The sequence below is a fragment of the Littorina saxatilis genome, linkage group LG7, assembly GCF_037325665.1.
Source record: "Littorina saxatilis isolate snail1 linkage group LG7, US_GU_Lsax_2.0, whole genome shotgun sequence".
Lineage (NCBI taxonomy): Eukaryota > Metazoa > Mollusca > Gastropoda > Littorinimorpha > Littorinidae > Littorina > Littorina saxatilis.
The window spans coordinates 20,036,433-20,059,354 of NC_090251.1; the positions used below are offsets into that span (position 1 = coordinate 20,036,433).

At 43.1% G+C, this 22,922-nt stretch overlaps 1 protein-coding gene across 3 annotated transcripts in view; it reads left to right on the forward strand.

Annotated features, from left to right (window-relative positions):
* Positions 1-22,922, forward strand: part of LOC138970872 (battenin-like) — a 125,441-nt gene that overhangs the window by 55,178 nt on the left and 47,341 nt on the right. For all 3 annotated transcript variants that reach the window (XM_070343441.1, XM_070343439.1, XM_070343440.1), the window contains exons 3-4: positions 12,132-12,211; positions 19,568-19,635. In XM_070343441.1, coding sequence (XP_070199542.1) covers positions 12,132-12,211; positions 19,568-19,635 — 148 coding nt within the window. The remainder of the gene's footprint in view (positions 1-12,131; positions 12,212-19,567; positions 19,636-22,922) is intronic.

The window sequence follows — 22,922 nt, forward strand, 5'->3', positions numbered from 1 at the left end:
TAAAAGCTACAGCACAATGAACATTGGCACATTTACGAACTCGCGATGAGATTTATTTCCTCTGGTCACCAAGCCTACCGTTTACAAACGCATGCGCACTAATTGGGATTCCCCCAATTTCCTCGACCTTGACCTCAGAACTCTCGAAGCCACTACTTCGGCTTTCAATTTAGCTCATGCATACCGAGTAGCTGGCAACTTTGCTTCCGAAGTTCCCACTTTCAATGTTAATTTGCAGGGTCTCTCACTTGACCCTTATTAACAGCTATTGTGTTTTCAGCGTAGCAATAGGGCCCGATATTTAGACGAGACAAGTATAATGCCGACGAGTCGAAGACGAGTCGCATTATACTTGTTCGAGTCTAAATATCGGACCCTATTGCTACGATGAAAACACAATAGCGTTTATATAGCTATTCTGACATTAAATTCTGTGTTAAAATCATGTTTTTGTCAGCAACAAGGACCAGAATGGTCCATGTCGTTGATTGCAGACGACGGTTCCCTTTCTGCATGAAGCCACGGAAATAACCGAACATTGAAAAACCCACGGACATGTATTACGGAGAAAACTCAAGATAACCGGATGCTTAGCATTACGTCAATATCTTAGGAATCATATGACGTTATGACGTATCATGCTTGCCTACGTAGATTGTATGTTCGAAAGTCTGACTTCTGTTGGGAATTCGCGTGGTGAAGACTGCGGTAAATCTGTAGATGATAAGAGAACAAGGATTGTCTCAGAAGAAACGACGAAATGTTTCAGACCGGTAACTTCATTTCAACATTGCACTACACAATGGACGTTCTATGTGACAGGAGAGTTTGCTGATTTTGTGTTAAACATTGGTGATTGGAGAGATCGTCTGCAAAAATCAGAGATAGGTCGCTTCAGATTGCAGCTTCTGGAAATTTGCAAGGTTTGCTGCCAGTTAAAGAACTGGATTTTACACGTAATGTATGTCATGTACAGTAAGCAACAACAAAAACACACACAAAGCAAATTGCATCGTCTGTCGACTAGCCACAGACACAAGCCTGGCGAGGTATGCGTGTACTTTATACACGTGGAAGAAACCGGAACCATGCGTTTTTGTTATTGCCGATATCGTTTGGATATCGGCAAAAATGGCCAACTTTCGTAGCGTTATGCTTTGATGATCGGAAAAGGGATGTGTGAGACCATCCAATCACAGCCCCCGAATCCCCCCACGTGTCCATCAGAATAGCTATATTCGACGATATTGCTTCTTAACGCATACTACAATTGCAGGACATTCCTGTTTTTAAGGCAGCTCATTGGGAAATGAGCTCAGACAGAATATCGAAGACGTGAAATGCGTCAATCGAGCAACTGTTTAGCCTAATTTTTCACTTCATAGAATATCATAGCAGCAAAAACTCACCTTTTCTCAAGAACCTTAGGTGTTGATCACTTTCGTAACAAAATCACAGACTTCGGAAACATGCTCGAAATCTTTCTTCGCTGCTGGAAGCTGAACTATTTCTCTCTGTAACTGCGCATGCGTAGTCACCCGCACCTCTAAGGAAGTTACTACGCGCAAAATAGTTCTAATCTTTCTTCAAAACTCTGAACATTCTTTGCAAAACCGTTCACCATCGTAACTGAATTTTGAAGAAGCATGTCATATTGCGCAACGTTCAACTTAGTTTGCAGATGCAATTTTGAGAAAATAATACTTAAATAACATTTAGCTTAGCGCTTTTCTATGCCCTTTCATGTCAAGATCGTGTTGAAGATGAATATGCAAATTCTAAAGTTCAAATTTAGGACTTGTTGCTGTTGCACGCGTGTGGAAAACTATGTTACGAAAGTGTTACACGACACTTGAGATTGCCACAAGTTCTCAAATGTCGTATAGTTGTGTTCTTTTATTCTACGTCGCCCGTCTTCGCAGCAGCAGAAAACAACTCGTCAAATTGAGTTCGAGGATTTATTCAGCATTCAATACATACAACTGCACATCGTAGCAGAACTCAAATAGAAGCTTTTTAACATTCAAATCGCGCTGGCATATATAGTAAATACTCAATCTCGAGAATATTCCAGACCGAACATGATACAACTACATTATATGCGAACCGCCCATGGACTAGAATGGTGATTCTCTGTGACGTACATCAAAAGGTGCCGACACCCTTAATCCGATCGAACGCCACGAACTCACACTAAAACAGCATGGTAAACAACTTGTTTTGACAGGACTAGAAAGTTCACCTGCATTCTCGTCCAAGCATAAATATTGTGTTTACAAAATATAATATCGGTACTTTCCCACAAAGTACAAATAAGTCAACCACATGCAACACACAAAACTGAACCAAAGCTCAGCAACGGTAGCGTTTCCTAACATTACCCCCAACACAAGAAGAAATTTACCTAATTTCTTTCAATCATTGAAACGCTACCTGTACACATACTATGTATACATAACAGATTGAAATCCAGGTATGTACATTAGTCTGTTGGAGAATGAACACAGTTTTACTCACATACTCGGCTGAGAAAATCTGCTCCAACATTGTCTGAACCTTTGATCGATTCCACTCGCATATCAAAGTTCTGCAAGTACATCACCCACCTCATGATACGATTATTCACAAACTTCGCAGAGTTCAGGTAGGTGAGGGGTTTGTGATCAGTCTGAAGCACGAATTTCACCCCTTGGAGGTAGAGTTCAAATTTCTTGATTCCCCACACGATGGCTAAACACTCTTTCTCCATGGTCGAGTAGTTCTTCTTGGCTCCTGACAGCTTCTTGCTGGCATAGCTGACCGGAAACGGTTTACCTCCATGTTCTTGCATCAGCATGGCGCCGATCCCTTCGTCCGATGCGTCTGTACGCAAGATGAACTCTTTGGTAGTATCAGGAAGGCGAAGCACCGGGTCTCGTGACATCAGGTCGCGCACGGTCTGGTATGCCTTCTCCTGAGCTGGTCCCCAGAGTATTCGGTTGGGGCATCCTTTCCGGGTCATGTCCGACAAAGGCGCCGTTATGGCGGCGAAGTTTGGAATGAACTCTCTGTAGTACCCAGCCAATCCAAGGAAGGATCGCACCTGCTTCTTGGTTTCAGGACGTGGCGCATTGAGGATCTTGGTGACGTTTTCCAACAAAAGCCCCTTTTGACCTTCCTTCAGTGAATGGCCTATGAAGTCAACGTTGTCGGTCCCCAAAATGCACTTGCTGGGTCTCACGGTCAGATTGGCTTTTGTCAGGCGGGAAAACAGTTCCCTCAAAGTCTCCAGATGCTCCGCAAAGGTCTCCGTGTGGACTAGCAGATCATCCCAGTAGTACACAACATTCTTCATTCCTTTGAGCATTTTTCGCATTCCCCTCGTAAGGGTAGCACCACTGTTCACCATGCCAAAAGGCATCCGCAGGCACTCATACGTTCCGTCTGGAGTTGCAAAGGCGGTCTTTGGTATGTCCTCTTCGCGCACAGGAATCTGCCAATATCCCTTGCTGAGATCGATCTTTGAGAAGATCTTACTGCCGGTTAACTGTCGGAATAGATCAGTTGCCGTCGGCATTGGTTCAGGGTCAAACACGGTGATCTTATTGACTTTCCTAAAGTCAATGCATACCCTGTTTGTGCCGTCTTTCTTCTTGACAACAACAACGGGAGATGAGTAAGGGGATGATGATTCACGGATGACCCCCATCTTCAACATGTTGTCGATGTCCTTCTTCAAGGATTCCCGAGCCTGAAACGGGATAGGGTATGGTTTTGAGCGAACAGGAACGTCAGATGTGAGGTGGACTTCATGTTCGACCAAGGACGTAGAGCCTGGAACATCAGAGAACCTATGGGTGAAGTCGCCCATAAAATCATGCAGCTCCTTCTGCTGGTCTTCTGTCAGGTCAGGTCCTAACTTGACGTCATCCACTCCCTCTTTCTTGTGGAGGTCTCCCAACTCCAGTAGTTCCTCACCGTCGAACTCGTCTAGTTCGGCTGGTTCTTCCGCACTTGCTGCGACCTGTACTGCTTCCGGAGGTCTCTCCACATACAGTTTCAGGAGGTTAGCGTGGTAGATCTTGGACTTCTTGCCGACATTCACCTTGTAGTCGTTGATCCCTACCACGGCCTCAACCTCGTATGGGCCTTTCCACTGCATCAGTAGTTTGTTGTGATCAGTGGGAAGCAGTATCAGCACTTTGTTACCTTGTGTAAACTTCCTGTTTACGGCTTTGCGGTCGTAGTAGTGCTTTCCACTATCCTGAGACTTTCTCAAGTTTTCTCTCGCAATCTCGAGAGTCTCCTCCAGTTTCTCTCGCAACTCGAACACGTACTGGTAACTGTTCTTCACTTCAGGTGTGTCCACATCTTTCGTCCACAATTCCTTTAGTATCTGCATCGGGCCTCTCACTGTCCGCCCGTACATCAGCTCAAACGGGGAGAATCCAGTGGACTCTTGTGGCACCTCCTTGTATGCAAACAGCAAGGCATTGATGTAGCGATGCCACTGCCTTGGCTGCTCACTGCATAGTTTCTTCAGCGTGGACTTCAGCGTCGCATTGAATTTTTCGACCAGCCCATTGCACATCGGGTGATAGGGTGTCGTAGTCAAGTGACGAATGCTCAGCAGCCTGTTGACCTCTTCCATGCATTCAGAGACAAACTGTGTCCCCAGGTCTGTGAGGATCTCTTCAGGAACCCCAATTCTGCTGAAAATGTCCACAAGTGCCTCGGCAACAGTCTCCGTGTCAATTTTCTTCAGAGGCACGGCTTCTGGGTACCTGGTTGCATAGTCTACCAGGGTCAGTACCCAACGATGACCCGCTTCACTTGGCGGTTTGATCTCGCCGATGAGGTCAATGGCCACCCTCTTGAAAGGTCGGTCGATCAAAGGCATCTTCTGCAACGGCACTTTCGGGACCCTTCCTCGAGGTATGGTTTTCTGGCAAATATCGCACGATCGGCAGAATCGAGTCACATCTGCATGCAGTCCTGGCCAGTAAAACGCAGCCTGGATTCTGTCCGATGTCTTCTTGACACCCAGGTGACCTCCCATAATAGAGTCGTGGGCCACCTCCATCACCTGGCGCCTAAGTGGTTGAGGCACCAGAACTTGACGTAATGGCTTCCCACCGTTGACTCTCGCGTGCTGGAACACTCTGTACAGGATCTTGGCCTTCACTTCAAATTGCACAGTGTCTTCGCCCTTAGTCATCTTCTTGACAGGACGACTCCTGTACTTTGTTAAGGTCGAATCAACTTCCTGTAGCTGAATCAGCTGATCCCTGTCCACGACAGCAGTTGCAGAACTGTTGGTGACCCTGAGTGGCGTAGTTGTTTTGTCCTTCTTCGCCTGGGCTCTGGTCGTCACAGCGCTTACAACCTGCGGCTGGTCGCGGCGATGCACAGTTGCTCTGTCATCTCGTAACAGTTCGCTGATATCTTCATTCGCGAATGGCAGTGGGTCTTCCTCCTCAACAGCAGGCTGAGCTGCGCCCATTCTCCATTCGACATCAGGGTCATCAGGACGTCTCGCACCCCCAATGTTCCCAATTAATAGATCGTACAAGTGCTTCTTCAGGCAGACGGCCTCAACTTCTCCGGTGAAGTATGGAGTATCGATCTGGATTTTTACCACTGGTGCCTTCACGCATTTGCTGTCAGCCATGAGCGTCCACTTGAAGTCACCAGTGAACTTCTCTGTTGGCACCAGATCCTCTTTGACGATGACCCCATTGCAGCCCGAATCTCTGAGAACAGTCACTTCCTGTTTCTCAACAAATCCCTTCGACACGGGCATGTTCGACACTGACACAGCTGCGCTGGCGACGACAGACTTGCCATTGGCGAGTAGAAGCTGGCCATCAGAAATACATTCTTCCACGTCCAATGGTGTAGCCACTTGCTCGGCAGCCCTTGGAAGTATGACGCTGCTCGCACATACTTGTTGGTTCGAGCCACTCGTTTGCCTCTTGTTGTCGTAATATCTCCGTCGATGTTCTTGCGCTTTGTCATTGACATGTCCGTTATTTTTCTTTTGGGGGCAGTTGGCGACTCGGTGGCCCTTGGCATTGCAATGGAAACACGTTATGTTCTGCCCTTCATTGGATGATGGTGCGGACTCAGTTTGTCCCTTGGCAGGTTGGTTTCCCTGGTTCCCACTCTTCTGGAAAGGTTTCGATGACTTTGACGTCCCCAGGGTCCTTCCATGAGCAATGAGATAACGCTCAGCAGCATCAGTAATGTCCTTCAAACCCCGCAGTTTTTGCTTTTCCAAGCGGGTCGCCAGGTCCTTCGGGCAGGCATTAAGGAACTGCTCCTTCACGATCAAGTCCCGCAGACTCTCGTATGACTGCTCTTCACCTGATAACTCCACCCACTTCTGCAGGTATGACGACAGGCGCTCCACAAACTGGCTCGGTGTCTCTCCAGACAATGGCTGGCATTCGCGGAAGCGTTGACGGTAGCCCCTTTCAGTGAAGTTGTAGCAACGCAACAGAGCTTCCTTCAGTACATCATAGTCTCTGGCGTCATCATTTGAGAGTCTAGTGTAGACCTCAAGTGCTGCCCCAGTCAAATGTGCGCTGAGTAGAATCGCCCAGTCGTCGCGCTGCCATCTAGCACTCTCAGCGAACCTCTCGAATCTTGCAAGGTAGCAGTCGATCTGGTCCTTCCCGTCAGCGAATGCTGGAAGTTTCGGTGCCCTGTGTAACATTTGCTGCTGGTTATCTCTTTGGCGTGGTGCCTCGTGCTCACTTTGAACACGCACCATTTCTGTCTGAAGCTCTAAGCGTTTCGTCTCCATTTCTATCTGGAGCTCTAAGCGTTTCAGCTCAATTTGCCTTTCTTCACGCTGTGCTTCTCTTTCTCTTTCTTCACGCTGCGCTTGTCTTTCTTTATCTTCACGCTGCGCTTGTCTTTCTTCACGCTGCGCTTGTCTTTCTTTTTCTTCACGCTGCGCTTGTCTTTCTTCACGCTCACGCTGCGCTTGTCTTTCTTCACGCTGCGCCAGCAGTCGTGTCTGGGACTCGACGAACTCCGTCAGCTGCTTGCCTTTCAGTCCCAGTTCAACTCCTTTTGCCCAGAACTCAGCCATTCTGGTCTTTTCCGGTGCGTTCGTCTGTATTCTTTCACAGCCACGAACGTAGACGAATGTAGTCTTCTAAAAGAACACAGTCTCTACTGCACCTCCGATGCTTCTCTCGTCGCTGGTCACCTTCGTAGACGCAGGCTGCCACCCTCCTCGTCTAACGTGACGGCGCACTCTGCTCACGATACGTACACGACGTACCTCAGTCGTATTTCGTAGTATTAATGCACTAGCTCCGCGACGAAGTCCGTCTCGTCCAAACGGCAGCTAACCTCTGTAATCCCGATACACTCCGGCGTCGCTCACCGTACCGAGCTGCGGCGATTACCAAACTCTTCACCAGTCACACCGAATCCACGGTTCCGTAGTCTCAATACTGATCCCTCAGGATACACCCGATTGATGGCTACCTCCTGTGACTGTCTTGACGCTAGTCCTTGTTACTGGAAAACCCTTGGCGTTAAACGTAGATCCTTGGCTTGGCCCCCAATTGTTACACGACACTTGAGATTGCCACAAGTTCTCAAATGTCGTATAGTTGTGTTCTTTTATTCTACGTCGCCCGTCTTCGCAGCAGCAGAAAACAACTCGTCAAATTGAGTTCGAGGATTTATTCAGCATTCAATACATACAACTGCACATCGTAGCAGAACTCAAATAGAAGCTTTTTAACATTCAAATCGCGCTGGCATATATAGTAAATACTCAATCTCGAGAATATTCCAGACCGAACATGATACAACTACATTATATGCGAACCGCCCATGGACTAGAATGGTGACGTTCTCTGTGACGTACATCAAAAGGTGCCGACACCCTTAATCCGATCGAACGCCACGAACTCACACTAAAACAGCATGGTAAACAACTTGTTTTGACAGGACTAGAAAGTTCACCTGCATTCTCGTCCAAGCATAAATATTGTGTTTACAAAATATAATATCGGTACTTTCCCACAAAGTACAAATAAGTCAACCACATGCAACACACAAAACTGAACCAAAGCTCAGCAACGGTAGCGTTTCCTAACAGAAAGTGATGGCAAACTTTCAAGCGATTAATTTCGTTTAAAAAAACAATTCTGTGGACAAAATAACATTTCAACTGTCAAGTACACTTAAACCAAACACACATAACAAGAATAGCAGTCCTTGGACATTCTAAACGATTCTTGTAGTGAGGTGCAAAACTAGTTGATGGTTCATGTCACAGATCAGACCTCCATTTTTCACGCATCCAATCATTTTTTTCGCAAAACAACCTTCATAATAATCATGCAAAATACTCAGTTTTGTTTGTATTATTTCTTTATTCATTTTACTTTTCAAAAATACCAATATCATGATTTAAAATTCAGTATGTTTCAACTGTGGGCTAATTTGATTATGGCACACACAAAAAGGTTCAGTTTCTGAGACGCACCCATATATGACAGCTAAAACCGTATTTGTTACATTTTAGCAGTGTTGACCCCGAGTTTGTACTGCAAACAAAAAATAATAGCAAAATCTCAAAGTATGTGCGAGTCCCCTAATATGGACCACCTTCAACAAATCGAAGAAAATAAAAGCTAAAGGCTATTTTCATTCATTTATTAGGAAGCTTGCTGGAAATAACCTATAACTAGCCCTCCAGATTAAAAAAAAATGCAACAAAAAGTCTTCTTTTCGTGTAAGTTGATAATTTCACTTATTTTCACTCTGTTTTTGATAAGCTCCTTTAGTTTCCTGGTGTGCTTCAAATAATGCTCTCATCAACCCGAAACAGATACATCTGGAGCATATTTTAATTAGGCTGACTTGTACACTAAGTTGTATCATGTTATTTTAGAATATAGGGGGCTTTTTACAGTGATTCGTGAAGGCCGCTTCACTGGTCCATATTAGGGTTATATGGACCCTTTGTGATTTTTTCTGTATTTAATTTTTGCTGAATGTCTATCAAAGCTATTTCACTCTAATTAGGCCTAACGGTACAACCTAACACAAAATGAAATTTATTCGCAAGAAAACAAGCTAGTTATCACCATGAAACAAAAAGTGGTCCATATTAGGAGCCCTTCCCCTACCACCACTACGAACTTGGAATACATTACTGGCGTTTAAACGGTTTATCAGATAAACAGAAAGTGATTTTTTGAGGGGTAAAGGGGGATTGAGAGTCAGCTTATTTACATTGTGTCTGATCTGTCTCTCTCTCTCTTTCTCTCTCCACCCCCCCCCCCCCCCCCCCCCCACCCCCCCCCCCCCCCACCCCCCCCCCCCCCCCCCCCCCCCACTGTACAGTCGCTTGGCCTTCGTCCTTTCAATGTTGTGTACTGCTCTCGTTCAGCCAGTCCTCCGTTTCTTAGACGCTAGATTTGGCGAGTGTGGCGAGGAAGTAGCGTTTCTTAGGCAATTCTCGCCGCGAGGAAATCTAATGTAGCGAGCTGAACGGAACTGCACTCAATTTTGTTTACACACACACACACACACACACACACGCACGCACGCACGCACGCACGCAAGCACGCACGCACGCACTCACAATGAAATAGGAGAACAGATCGAGCGCTGTATATAAATGAAGAGGTATTTCATGCAGATTGCGGTCACCTCGCTTAAAAAAAACTTTTGTTGTTACTTTCATTATATGTATTTCTTCTAAAATGTGCCGGTCAAGATACCCCGCGTGCAATGTTCCAACATTCATGGCTGGTCCAAATGGTATTCGCCTTTCAACACAGGCACCACTGTATATACAGTAATACCGCCGTTTTAAATACTTTGCAACACATGTAGCCAAAACAAAACATGTGTCCGGACTCCTTCTTTTATAAAAACACAGCTTGGGTCCTTGTTCATTTTAACCAACCAATTTTCGTGTGCAACAAGTTAAAGTGGCTTCGCGTGCGATCATTTACTGGCATAGTTAATACACTTACAAGCCGTACATGTTCATTGGTTTTACTGTTGAGTTGAAGGTACAGTATTAAACACAATGTCAAAGAGGTTTTATGAGGGACATTTTGAAAAATTGTGTCTGTGCATTGGTTTCGTAAACTCCAGGTTCTGCCCACAGTCTTCTTTTGATTGGATTATTCTCAACCGCCTAGCTGTTAATGGTTTCAGTTATAAAACATTTGGCATACGTTGGCATTATGTCAACTCTTTTTTCATTTTAATAACATCTGTTAAAATATATCCATCTAGATCAGGCTTAGACTCAAAAAGACTTGTATTTTGGCAACAGCGATGAGCGACTCAGTCACGTAGCGAGATATGCGGTTCGTAAGTATCACGAGATTTTGTAGAAGTAATTCGATGCTAACCCTGCAGACTTATGTTTTGCTACATTTTAAACACATTAATTTTTGTTGTTAATTGTTTCCATGTTGATGTGTTATGTACAATTAAACCCTCCTTTTAAGACACCCCACCCCAGCCCCGATTCAAGACCTCTCCCCTTTAAGGCTTGCTTTTGAATATTTTCTCTTCTTTTGTCTTATTTCTGCCTTACCAGTCCTTTCACCTATATTTCCTTCCAAGAAAACTCTCCCTACTATTCCCTGCAGTTTTCCAATTCTTTTCTTGTTGTCTTATTTCTACCTGACTGGATCCATCACCTTTATTTCACTTACCAAAAGTCTTCTTTTCCACATCCTTATTTCTCTGCACCCCGCATGTCGTATGAGGCGACTAACGGATTCTGTTTCTCCTTTTACCCTTGTTAAGTGGTTCTTGTATAGAATATAGTCAATGTTTGTAAAGATTTTAGTCAAGCAGTATGTAAGAAATGTTTAGTCCTTTGTACTGGAAACTTGCATTCTCCCAGTAAGGTCATATATTGTACTACGTTGCAAGCCCCTGGAGCAATTTTTTATTAGTGCTTTTGTGAACAAGAAACACTTAACAAGTGGCTCTATCCCATCTCCCCCCCCCCCCCCCTTTCCCCTATCCCATCTCCCCCCTTTCCCTCGTCGCGATATAACCTTCGTGGTTGAAAACGACGTTAAACACCAAATAAAGAAAAAGAAGAATACTTTCTGTTCATACACTGGGGTAAACATAACCCCATTTTAAGACTCCCTCCTTTTTTAGACCTGAACTTCTCAGGTCTTTGGAGGCCTTAAAAGGGGGTTTCAATGTACTTAATTTTGTTAACTAATGTTGCTTCTGGCCTCGGGTCCAGTAATTCATGTTGCTTCAGTGGTTGGCGAACGAATTCCGCAGTGATCAATACCAAATCATTGCCTCGTGAGCTTTGGTCAGTGTTGCAAATTGATCGCTAATAATGCGTTGGAATAAAAATGAATGGAGTAAAATAAAACAAAAGAAAGGAGAGTAAAGAAAACAACAAATAAAATAAAAATTCCTAACGATTCTAACAGCAGTTCACTAACCACTGCGCTAGAAAGACTTCCTTGCAAAGGGAAAAATTAAACTTGTTATGCAGAAAAGTTAAGAGGCAAAGGCACCCGATATTGAACTCGGTACATTACAGAAGAGGAACTTTTTTCTTGTTTCTTTCTAGAGTATTTTTGGCAGCAAGATATAACAGATAACGTAACAAAGTTTGGTTGTCTTTATAGAACCTTTTCTTGAACATATATGGGTGTTAAAGAAACTGGTGATTTGTATTTGTTCAAACCGGTGTCTTGTGCCTTTGCTTGTTCCAAGCTGTCAGTGTTCGTTTGCTTCAGTGAATGATTTAGGTTAGTCCGTCACTTGGTTTGATATGCACGAGAGAAAAACGTAGAGTGACTGGTTTTGTTGTTGATTTTCCCGTCTGGTAGACACTTGGTTTGATATGTTGTTGGCATATTTTACGTTTCTTTTGTACTATTCTTTTTCATCGTATCTTCTTCTTTATCTTCATCGTCATTTTATTCTTTCGCCCTTATCTCGTTTCGATAGCGAATGGAACAAAGCTAAAAGAATCATCTAAACCCACCCCACCCCTGATTAAAGACCTCTCCCCTTTAAGACTTGCTTTTGAATACTTTCTGTTCATACCCTCTGTAAACATAACCCCATCGAGACTTGCATATTAAAACTTGCATATATATGTTGCACACCAGGTGGCGTTGTTCCTGATGGGTGCCATCAACAACCTGCCCTACGTCATCGTCAACTCCGCTTCCAACACCCTCGCCGACAGGTCAGTGTTACCATGCACCATCATCGACACTATATTACATATGAGAGATACGCAGAACCGTGACCACACTTACTTGCATCAGTATTCATCTGATAATTACATCGATCAATCAATCATGCAAGCGGCGGTCAAGTCATCAAGCTGTCAATATCAGATTAATAGAGAATACTACATGGCTTGCTGTGTCGTACCAGATTTACACGAGTTGATTTTTTAAATATTGAACTGCGAGCGAAAGCGAGCTGTTCACTATTTGAAAAAGCAACTCGTGTAAATCTGGTACGACACAGCAAGCCATGTAGTATTCTGTTTATCCTACATACTGTACTTACGTGTATTTTACTGAAAATGTCCTGCAGTCTAGGCGGCTAAATTGAAGACGCTTGTTTTGGAACCTCGATCTCTTCTAAAGCCTTATGCAATCTATTACGTCAAAGCAAAGAAACGTCATTCTGAAAGTGTGGCGTGACGTGTTAGTTCTAAAAATTCATCGAGCGCAATTTGTGTTTCTATAATGACGTTTATCTCGGTGACTTTGGCATCATAAGCAGTGGAAAAACAGGTCCCTGCCAGACTTGCTTGACATGACCTCATTTACATGATATACACACGTGTGATTTGAACGATTATTATCTCACGGGTGTCTCTTTCACGTTTATTATGCTTGACATTGCCATTGCATTCAAAGACTAAATTCAAGCAATGTGACCAGCAATAAAAACAAGCATTGACCTTAAAGGGTCAAGAAACCCTCCCCGTAGCCGTGGTGACATGACGGTGTGACATGGATACCGTCTCTGGGTCTGTACAAACAGTTGACCCGTGACCTACCCGGCCGGATTCTAATCCGCGACCCAAAACTGTTTCAAACCATACTGAGAGAGAGAGAGAGAGAGAGAGAGAGAGAGAGAGAGAGAGAGAGAGAGAGAGAGAGAGAGAGAGAGAGAGAGAGAGAGAGAGAGAGAGAGAGAGAGAGAGAGAGAGAGAGAGAGAAAGAGAGATTCTACTGGAGTGCACAAAAAACAAAAACAAAAGAGGAGAGTAAAGACAGAGAGATAGAGATAGAGAGAGAGAGAGGGATAGAGAGAGAAATGCTGCAGAAAATCCAATCGCTAGCCAGAACGGATTGACCGGTGCATTTAATCTTTAATAATTGGTAGTTCCCAGACTTGGCCCCAAAACATTGGTCATTTATTGACCGCGTTATAAAAAAACTCATAGGTTGCAGATTGTTCATATAACATACATGAATGTTATTCCAAAAAAGTTATTTTTTTGTGTGCATTAAAACGATATCTTTGTTTATAAAGCAATTGTTGTATACCATTTGTCAAAGACATTGTTGTATACCATTTGTCAAATTTTGTTTTGAAAATGATGAGTTTTGCATGAGTATTTGTTCGAACAAGACATGATTTGTTCACATTAAATCGAAAACGTCTTTGAAAACAACTGAAACGAATTAAGAAATGTATAAAAAAAAAACGCTCGCGATGGACCCGAGTACTCTTTAGGGCCCGTATGCTTATGGGGGAAGTTCGCGACAACTCCCGAAGTTTTGAGTGACATCGGAAGTACTTGCCTCACTTTCGTATGCATGGGCCGGAAAAAGGGTTTACTTCGAAGCAAAGCGAGGAAGTAACTCAAGGGTAGTTTGTGACTACTTCTAATGTTTTGAGCGAGATCGGAAGTACATCCTCACTTTCGCATGCATGGGACTTTGGAAGCTAACGAGGAAGTAAATGAGAGTAAATGTACTTCAGCCAGACCCAGTAGTAAACACGCTACTTCCACAGTTTCTCAGTGCAAAAAGGCAGGGCTTTTCTTCTGTTTTTCATATCAAACCGACCTGACGCAAATGAAAGTCCCAACGAGAGAAAATAGAAGGAAAAGTCGTATTTTGTGCATGCATTTCGTGCAAATTTCCCTGAATACAAACCTGAGTTGCCAGCTTTGACTTTTGTTTGTTCTGGGTCATTGGCCACCACTCTTTCATGATTCCCGCTTATACGAGGGGGTTACTGTGTTTCTATGAAAAATGGGCTCGTTGTGTGCATGTGTGAGTGTGTGTTTGTGTGTTTGTGTGTGTGTGTGTGTGTGTGTGTGTGTGTGTGTGTGTGTGTGTGTGTGTGAGTTTGAGTGTAAGTTTCTGCTGTTGTTTTTGTCATTGCTTTATGTGTGTGTGTGTGTGTGTGTGTGTGTGTGTGTGTGTGTGTGTGTGTGTGTGTGTGTGTGTGTGTGTGTGTGTTCGAGTGTTGAATTGTAAGTTTCTGCTATTTTTTTCATTGCCTTTATCTGTGTGTGTGTGTGTGTGTGTGTGTGTGTATGTATGTGTGTGTCAGTGTGTGTGTGTGTGTGTGTGCGGGTATAATTGTGCGTCTGTTCCTTCATACGTTTGTTTGCGTGTGCGCGCGTGTCAGTGTGTGTGTGTGTGTGTGTTTGTGTGTGTATGTGTGTGTGTGTGTGTGGGTGCGTGTGCATGTGTGTGTGTGCGTGTGCATGCGTGTGTGTGAGTGTGCGTGTGTGTGTGTGTATGTGTGTGTGTGTGTGTGTGTGTGTGTTACGGTGTTCGATGTTATGTGTGTGTTCGACGGTGTGTGTGTGTTCGACGGCCGGTGTGTGTGTGTGTGTGTGTGTGTGTTCGACGTTATGTGTGTGTTCGACGATGTGTGTGTGTGTGTGTGCGTGCCGTGCATGTGTGTGTGTGTGTGTGTGTGTGTGTGTGTGTGTGTGTGTGTGTGTGTGTGTGTGTGTGTGTGTGTGCGTGTGTTCGACGGTGTGTGTGTGTGTGTGTGTGCACCCCCTATCCCCCCTTACCACACACTATTATGAGCTGAGTATTTGTGCCTCGATATTTTATTGATGTTCTTACGTTTTATGTTGTTTATTATGATTCACCACACCCGAGTTTCTCGTAATTGAGATAATACAGTGTTCTAATGTCTATGTCTATGTCTAACACACATGTACACACGCGCGTAGGCTGAACAAATCCAATCTTGACTTTCAACTTTATATAAACATACATCCTGTACACAATTAACGAGGACAAACAAAATTTACAAATACCAAAGTACAACAATTTATCTTTTGTAAAAATTCGGACACACATAAGTCACTGAACTTATCTTCTTTTCACTACACCTTATATCTTGATTCTCCAAACACTGATTGATTTCTGCCTTTTCAAATTTACCAGTAACCCAAACGTTCGCTCTAACCAACCTATTTTGTCCAAAACAGTTTTACCGATACACAATCATTAAAAAAAGAAGAGGTTTAACATAACCGACTTCGCTACCACATAAACAAAAAATGTTTTATTTTCCCCAACATTCTGGTCAACAAAATCATTATTATAGACAGTCATTCAATTTCAAGACAATCCTCACAGCTTTGAACCGACCCTTTCGTTCAACCAGGCAGAAGCAACAACTATAGTAAAAGCTATATACAGCGTGATCAACGTTCCCCCATTTACGAACTCGCGATGAGATTTGTTTCCTCTGGTCACCAAGCCTACCGTTTACAAACGCATGCGCACTAATTGGGATTCCCCCAATTTCCTCGACCTTGACCTCAGAACTCTCGAAGCCACTACTTCGGCTTTCAATAAGCGAGTTTTCGCGAGGAACAGGGTTGAGCTACAGTAGGGTCACTGCGCATGTCTGGTTTTTTTCTTCGCGGAAACGCTGTTGGGTTGTGTCCAGTCGCGTCCCTTGCAACAAGATGGCGACAAGCGCGTTACGGATTTACTGTTGTGGAGAGTTGATGGACGACGATGATGAACAAGCAGTACTGTTTTATTGTTGATGTGAATGTAATGCCAAAACATCGAACTATCGATTCGAACGTCAATGAAGAAGTGAGCGTGAAAATCGAGCGCAAAACAGCCGGGTAAAAGTTCAGGGCGCTAAAGTACATTTGAGCCGAAATCGCACCCAAACTCCTGTTGACCTCATTTCTTCCCAAAATAAACATCACTGCTAAAATAAAATGCATTAAAACCAAGACAGTATCCAACCCAGTATCCTTAATTTTTGAAAGGCTAAGTGATTTACAACAAATGTCTTCTCACAATCCGTAACTTTGTCAAAAAATATTTGCAGAAGTTTCTCACCTCGCCTTGGCAGCCATCTTGGAACTGGAGAGACCCTACGCAGGAAGCAAGGTTGAAAGTTGGTTAACCGGTGACGTCACTCCAGTCGTACCGGACCGAGTTTTTGCGACCTCCGGTTCGACTCGAGTCACCTTAGTTGACGCTAAAACTCGCTCAATTTAGCTCTTGCATACCGAGTAGCTGGCAACTTTGCTTCCGAAGTTCCCACTTTCAATGTTAATTTGCAGGGTCTCTCACTCTCATTCGACGATATTGCTTCTTAAATGTCCTTTCCCATCCAAAAGAAACCTCCAACGCATACTACAATTGCAGGACATTCCTGTTTTTAAGGCAGCTCATTGGGAAATGAGCTCAGACAGAATATCGAAGACGTGAAATGCGTCAATCGAGCAACTGTCGTAACTTGGCTACAATGAGACGGTCGGCTACCTTGCACCATAGACACAAACTGTGACATTTTTGTTTGATTTAGGTGAAATGCTTGAAACGGAGTGGCTCAAAAGCGACAGTTCGATCAGTTACTAACCGAAAAAAACGTGCTCGAGTCATTCGGCGAAGGTGGCGAGCTTTCAAACCATCACGACTGAATAACTCATATTACATCTTTTAATCACGCTTTTGTTCACACGAGTAGCATGGTGCAGTGGTTACGGATTCGGAAACTGATTCGATCCGGCGCTCCGGGTTCAAGTGCCGCTGGTAGCAAAATTTTTAAAAAAAATTTTTTAATCTTTTTCTTTATAGACCTCAATTGCATTCGCTACAACAACCGGTTTTTGTCTCTGTGTTCATTTTTTTTAATTGCGTGAAGAAACTGTCCTATGCTTTCACAAAAAATCCAATCTTGACTTTAATATAAAAAGCAAGAAAAAAGAACAGAAAAAAAAGATCAATAAAGAAGGATGCTCCCCGATAACAAAAAAACAACAAAACAAAAAACAAAAACAAAAAAGGGTTGAAGCTGCCTGCATGTAACTGAGATAAAAAATAAAAAAAAGGAGAGAAAAAAGTTCAACATAATCATTTATTTTTCTCCCTAACATTCAGGTCAACAAAGTCATTGTCATAGCTAGGCAGTCATTCGATTCCAAGACAATCATCACAGGTTTGAACCGACCCTTTCGTTTAACCATTCAAAAAACAACAGCAATAACGCTGTTAGTACTACAGCGCGCTCAACGATCGCCCTTTTGAACTCGCGATGAGACTTGTTTCTTCTGGTCGCCAAGCTTACCGTTAACAAACGCATGTACTAGTTGGGATTCCCCCAATTTTCGCGACCTTGACCGAATACTCTCGAAGTCAGCACTACGGCGTTCATGCATAGGGAACAGTTAACTTCGGGAGTTCCCACTTTCAAAAGAGGCCTCTACTTCCAGTGTTTCTGACTTCCAGTTCATGCATACGGGCCCAGACATTCACACACACACACACACACACACACACACACACACACACACACACACACACACACACACACACACACACACACACACACACACACACACTCTCTCTCTCACACACACACACACACACACACACACACACTACCACATCTCCATTCTAAAACACGTCACGTTCCAAATCAAAAGACGACATTCTATTTTCTTACGTCACTATTCTTGGTTTACGGTACCATTCGGCGGCTTTGCTACGAGTATGGCATAGTCTTGGTTTGCCGAGACCTTGCACCGTTCTATCAGACTGGCTGGCTGTTGCACCGCGAATTCCTCCCACCGCCAAGTCGTTTTTATATTTAGTCAAGTTTTGACTAAATATTTTAACATCGAGGGGGAATCGAAACGAGGGTCGTGGTGTATGTGCGTATGTGTGTGTGTGCGTGCGTGTGTGTGTGTGTGTGTGTAGAGCGATTCAGACTAAACTACAGGACCGATCTTTATGAAATTTGACATGAGAGTTCCTGGGTATGAAATCTCGGAACGTTTTTTTCATTTTTTTGATAAATGTCTTTGATGACGTCATATCCGGCTTTTCGTGAAAGTTGAGGCGGCACTGTCACGCCCTCATTTTTCAACCAAATTGGTTGAAATTTTGGTCAAGTACTCTTCGACGAAGCCCGGGGTTCGGTATTGCATTTCAGCTTGGTGGCTTAAAAATTAATTAATGACTTTGGTCATTAAAAATCTGAAAATTGTAAAAAAAAATAAAAAATTATAAAACGATCCAAATTTACGTTTATCTTATTCTCCATCATTTGCTGATTCCAAAAACATATAAATATGTTATATTCGGATTAAAAACAAGCTCTGAAAATTAAATATATAAAAATTATTATCAAATTTTTTTTTTCGAAATCAATTTAAAAACACTTTCATCTTATTCCTTGTCGGTTCCTGATTCCAAAAATATATAGATATGATATGTTTGGATTAAAAACACGCTCAGAAAGTTAAAACGAAGAGAGGTACAGAAAAGCGTGCTATGCAGCATAGCGTAACCACTACCCCGCTCTTCTTGTCAATTTCACTGCCTATGCCGTGAGCGGTGGACCACGAGTATACGGTCTTGCTGCGTTGCATTGCGTTCAGTTTCATTCTGTGAGTTCGACAGCTACTTGACTAAATATTGTATTTTCGCCTTACGCGACTTGTTTTGTGGTTTATTTCGCATTTAGGTCCCAGGTAACATTATGAAGTTTTAATACGATCAATCGGACCTATTATCAAGTTAGTGTATCAACTTTTGAACGAACTGCGCCCAGTAGTTTCCCAGCAATAAGCTGTTAAGTCGAGACACACACACAGACAGACAATTAAAGTCTGCTGGACCCTTGTACTAGGTACTCGGGGATTAATCTTACTAGTGTACACACCCATGCTTTGTAAAAGCACCCATCCTTCGTGAATAAAGGTACCAGATCTCACTAGCACATTTCTTCGACGTCAAGTATTAGGTTGAGACGCGCATCCTCATGTGAAACCTTTAATTTGTTTGTTTTTCCCCTGGCTGGGTGGGTAAAGGCGTGTAAAACTAATATCTTCCGTTTGATTACCGTTAGAAACGTAATGTTATGCACACACCCTATGCCTCATAATTCCAAGCTACTCACTAAATTTTACCCCAGAATACCAGAGATACAAGTCTAATATGTAGACAAACAAGCAAACAGACAAGTGAATCGACTCAATCCTATAAGCACCATTTATTACATAAAGGCGGCTTAAAAAGAAGAAGTAATAATGGTTGTGCTGATTTGCCTCTTGATACTTTTGCAGCTTTGGTCAGAAAAACTTGGTCGGACTGGTGTTTGGTGCTAACGTTGCCCTGTCGGTCTTTGTGAAAGGTATGTATGGGGGGACATCGACAGTCCTCTGAGTTTACTGGAGTGTACAGCTCTCTCTCTCTCTCTCTCTCTCTCTCTCTCTCTCTCTCTCTCTCTCTCTCTCTCTCTCTCTCTCTCTCTCTCTCTCTCTCTCTCTCTCTCTCTCTCTCTCTCTCTCTCTCTCTCTCTCTCTCTCTCTCTCTCTCTCTCTCTCTCTCTCTCTCTCTCTCTCTCTCTCTCTCTCTCTCTCTCTCTCTCTCTCTCTCTCTCTCTCTCTCTCTCTCTCTCTCTCTCTCTCTCTCTCTCTCTCTCTCTCTCTCTCTCTCTCTCTCTCTCTCTCTCTCTCTCTCTCTCTCTCTCTCCGTACTTGTGAACGTAATGTTTTGGTTGTTTTGTTTTGTCATAAATTAGTTACCATTCTTGTTATTTCTTCCGAATTTTGGAACGTTGGCAGTCTATCTGTTTTTGGATTTATATTATACAGTCCATAATGACTTTGATCAGAATGATCTTTTTAAGTGACGTGTTTTTCATCAAGTAAATATAGATGTTGCGGGGAAGACGGGACCGAAAACGACGACGGAACCGAGACAGGTGTGCCGTCGTTCGGCACGTGTGTATATCATGTAAATGAGGTCATGTCAAGCAAGTCTGACAGGGACCTGTTTTCCCACTGCTCATGATGCCAAAGTCACCGAGACAAACGTCATGCGCTCGCTAATTCCCCTCGATGAATTTTTAGAACTAAAACGTCACGCTACACTTTCCAGAGTGACGTGTTTTTGCTTTGACGTAAAAGATTGCACGAGGCTATGGAAGAAACCGAGGTTCCAAAAGAAGCGTCTTCTCGACTGCGGGACGTTTTGAGTAAAATACACGTAAGTACAGTATGTATGATCAATCAATCAATCAATCAATGACGCTTATATCGCGCATATTCCGTGGGTACAGTTCTAGGCGCTCTGCAGTGATGCCGTGTGAGATGAAATTTTATACGGCCAGTAGATTGCAGCCATTTCGGCGCATATTTACCTTTCACGGCCTATTATTCCAAGTCACACGGGTATAGGTAGACAATTATTAACTGTGCCTAAGCAATTTTGCCAGGAAAGACCCTTTTGTCAATCGTGGGATCTTTAACGTGCACACCCAATGTAGTGTACACGGGGGGAGGGTTCGGACACCGAAGAGAGTCTGCACACAAAGTTGACTCTGAAATAAATTTCCGCCGAACCTGGAATCGAACTCACGCTGACAGCGGCCAACTGAATACAAATCCAGCGCGCTACCAACTGAGCTATATCCCCGCCCGATAACAGAATACTACATGGCGTGCTGTGATTTACACTCGTTGCTTTTTCAAATAGTGAACAGGTCGCTTTCGCTCGCAGTTCAATCTTAAAAAATCCAAAAAAATCGTGTAAATCTGGTACGACACAGCAAGCCATGTAGTATTCTCTATATTTTCATCTTCAAGCACATAATCAGTAATTTTTATTTTCTTTGTGCAAGTTTTACGCCGAACTTGTGAAGAAAAGGTAAGAATGATTACTGTGAAGTTTGTGAAGTGGGGAGGTCACAAAATCTGTAAGCATTTCATTTTAATGTTGCGAAGTTGTAATTTCAAACAATTCAGCAAATTGCTCAGAATCCACTATTACGCATGGTTCTTTATTTAAAACAGTGATATCTTCATCTTTAAGCACATAATCAGTAACTTCTAATTCCTGTACGCACTTGGATTCAAATACTGTGCTGGCAGACTTGTCAAACTGTTCTGAGCCGTGTTGGTACTAGAAAGAGACATATATGCAAGTCAGATGAATAGTTTTGTTCAAGTCCAATATTTTGAGCAGAAACAGAGAGTAAATCTAATCAGCTAAATATGACTATTGAAGCTTTGCTCCAAGAATGTTCTCAAGTCTGGTAAGGAATGAAAGGAAAGACGAAACAGCTGTACCACCTGAAACTTTATCGTCAAAGTTTCTTTCGTGAGAGTCAAAGACATAAGATATCTCTTTTTCCAAATCTCCGTATACAGCGACACGTTTCTACAAATGTTGCAACTAAAGTAGATAATGTGATACAACAAAAGAGTGCTGAAAAGCTTCAGGCAAGCTTGTCATGCCAAATGCACTGTCAAAGACAACATTTGGGTCTGTGTGTTCGGTGAAAATGTCTAACAAATATGAAATTTCATAGGGAAATCCAACAAGAGATGTAGGTAGATGCTCATGTCCCAGAACATCTTCAATGCCAGTGTTTGCAGATATGTTTCAGTTCAGAGATGTTCCTTCAAACAAAGTCTAGGTCATTTTGGTTCAGGTATGTCATAGCATCAAACATAGTTCATTTGTGCTATGGAATTTTCTGAGACTTGCAATGGTTAGTAAAGCAATAAGAGCTACCGCAGTGCACTGTCGGCCATTGGCTAGCTGAAATATATTGCATCCCTGATGCAAATTTGCATGAAATCTACTTGGTGATCTGGGTATTACTGCAGGAAGAAAATGTAAAAGAACACAAGACTTTTTGGAATGAAGAACAAGTCAGGAATTAAAACAGCAAAACAATTAATTAACAAAGAGAAAGACATTGAACACTGTAAAATGCAAAGGAGCAGAGGGTTCTTTATTTTGAAGAACTTTTAGCAAAAGACCACAAGTAAGCTAATACCAACAGTAACAGGCATCTTATTGAAAACTGGCCTTGCCTTCCAACATGATCAATAGTTGGCAGACAACAAAAAGATGTATAGAGACATAAATTTCATGGTGGAGCAGCATTTTGGAAAGGAGGCATCAACGTTGTGGCCTTGACATAATTTACGTTAAGTTCATCTCAGGTCAGCGGTCATTTCATATCCACCATAGAGGCTGTCAGTCCCAGCACGTACCTATAGATATGACCGCGAAGTGTTTTTTCTTGGGGTGGGGTCGGAGGGGTGTGTGTGATAATTTAGCATTTTGCGTAATCTTGTCTTGAACTGAAAGCGTTGTAAATTCATAGCCTCTCACGATTTGGTGGCATTTAAGCTTACAATGTTGCAGAACCAGCCCTTGTTAGCATAACAAGTCATTCTACACTGCCCAAAATAAGTCAAGGACCAAAAGCCATTTTTCGATCCCAACGTTGATTGTGTGCAAAAATCACAAAAATCGGCGACAATGACCCTCTACGCTTTGTGGTCGTCTTGACAGCTTCCCTGCCTTTGCTGTGACAGCAAAAACCGGTACTCGGACTTTGCCTGTTTCTCTGTGCAGGCGAGCAAAGAATCCGCAATATTGCGAAAAACGCACGTGAAAGTA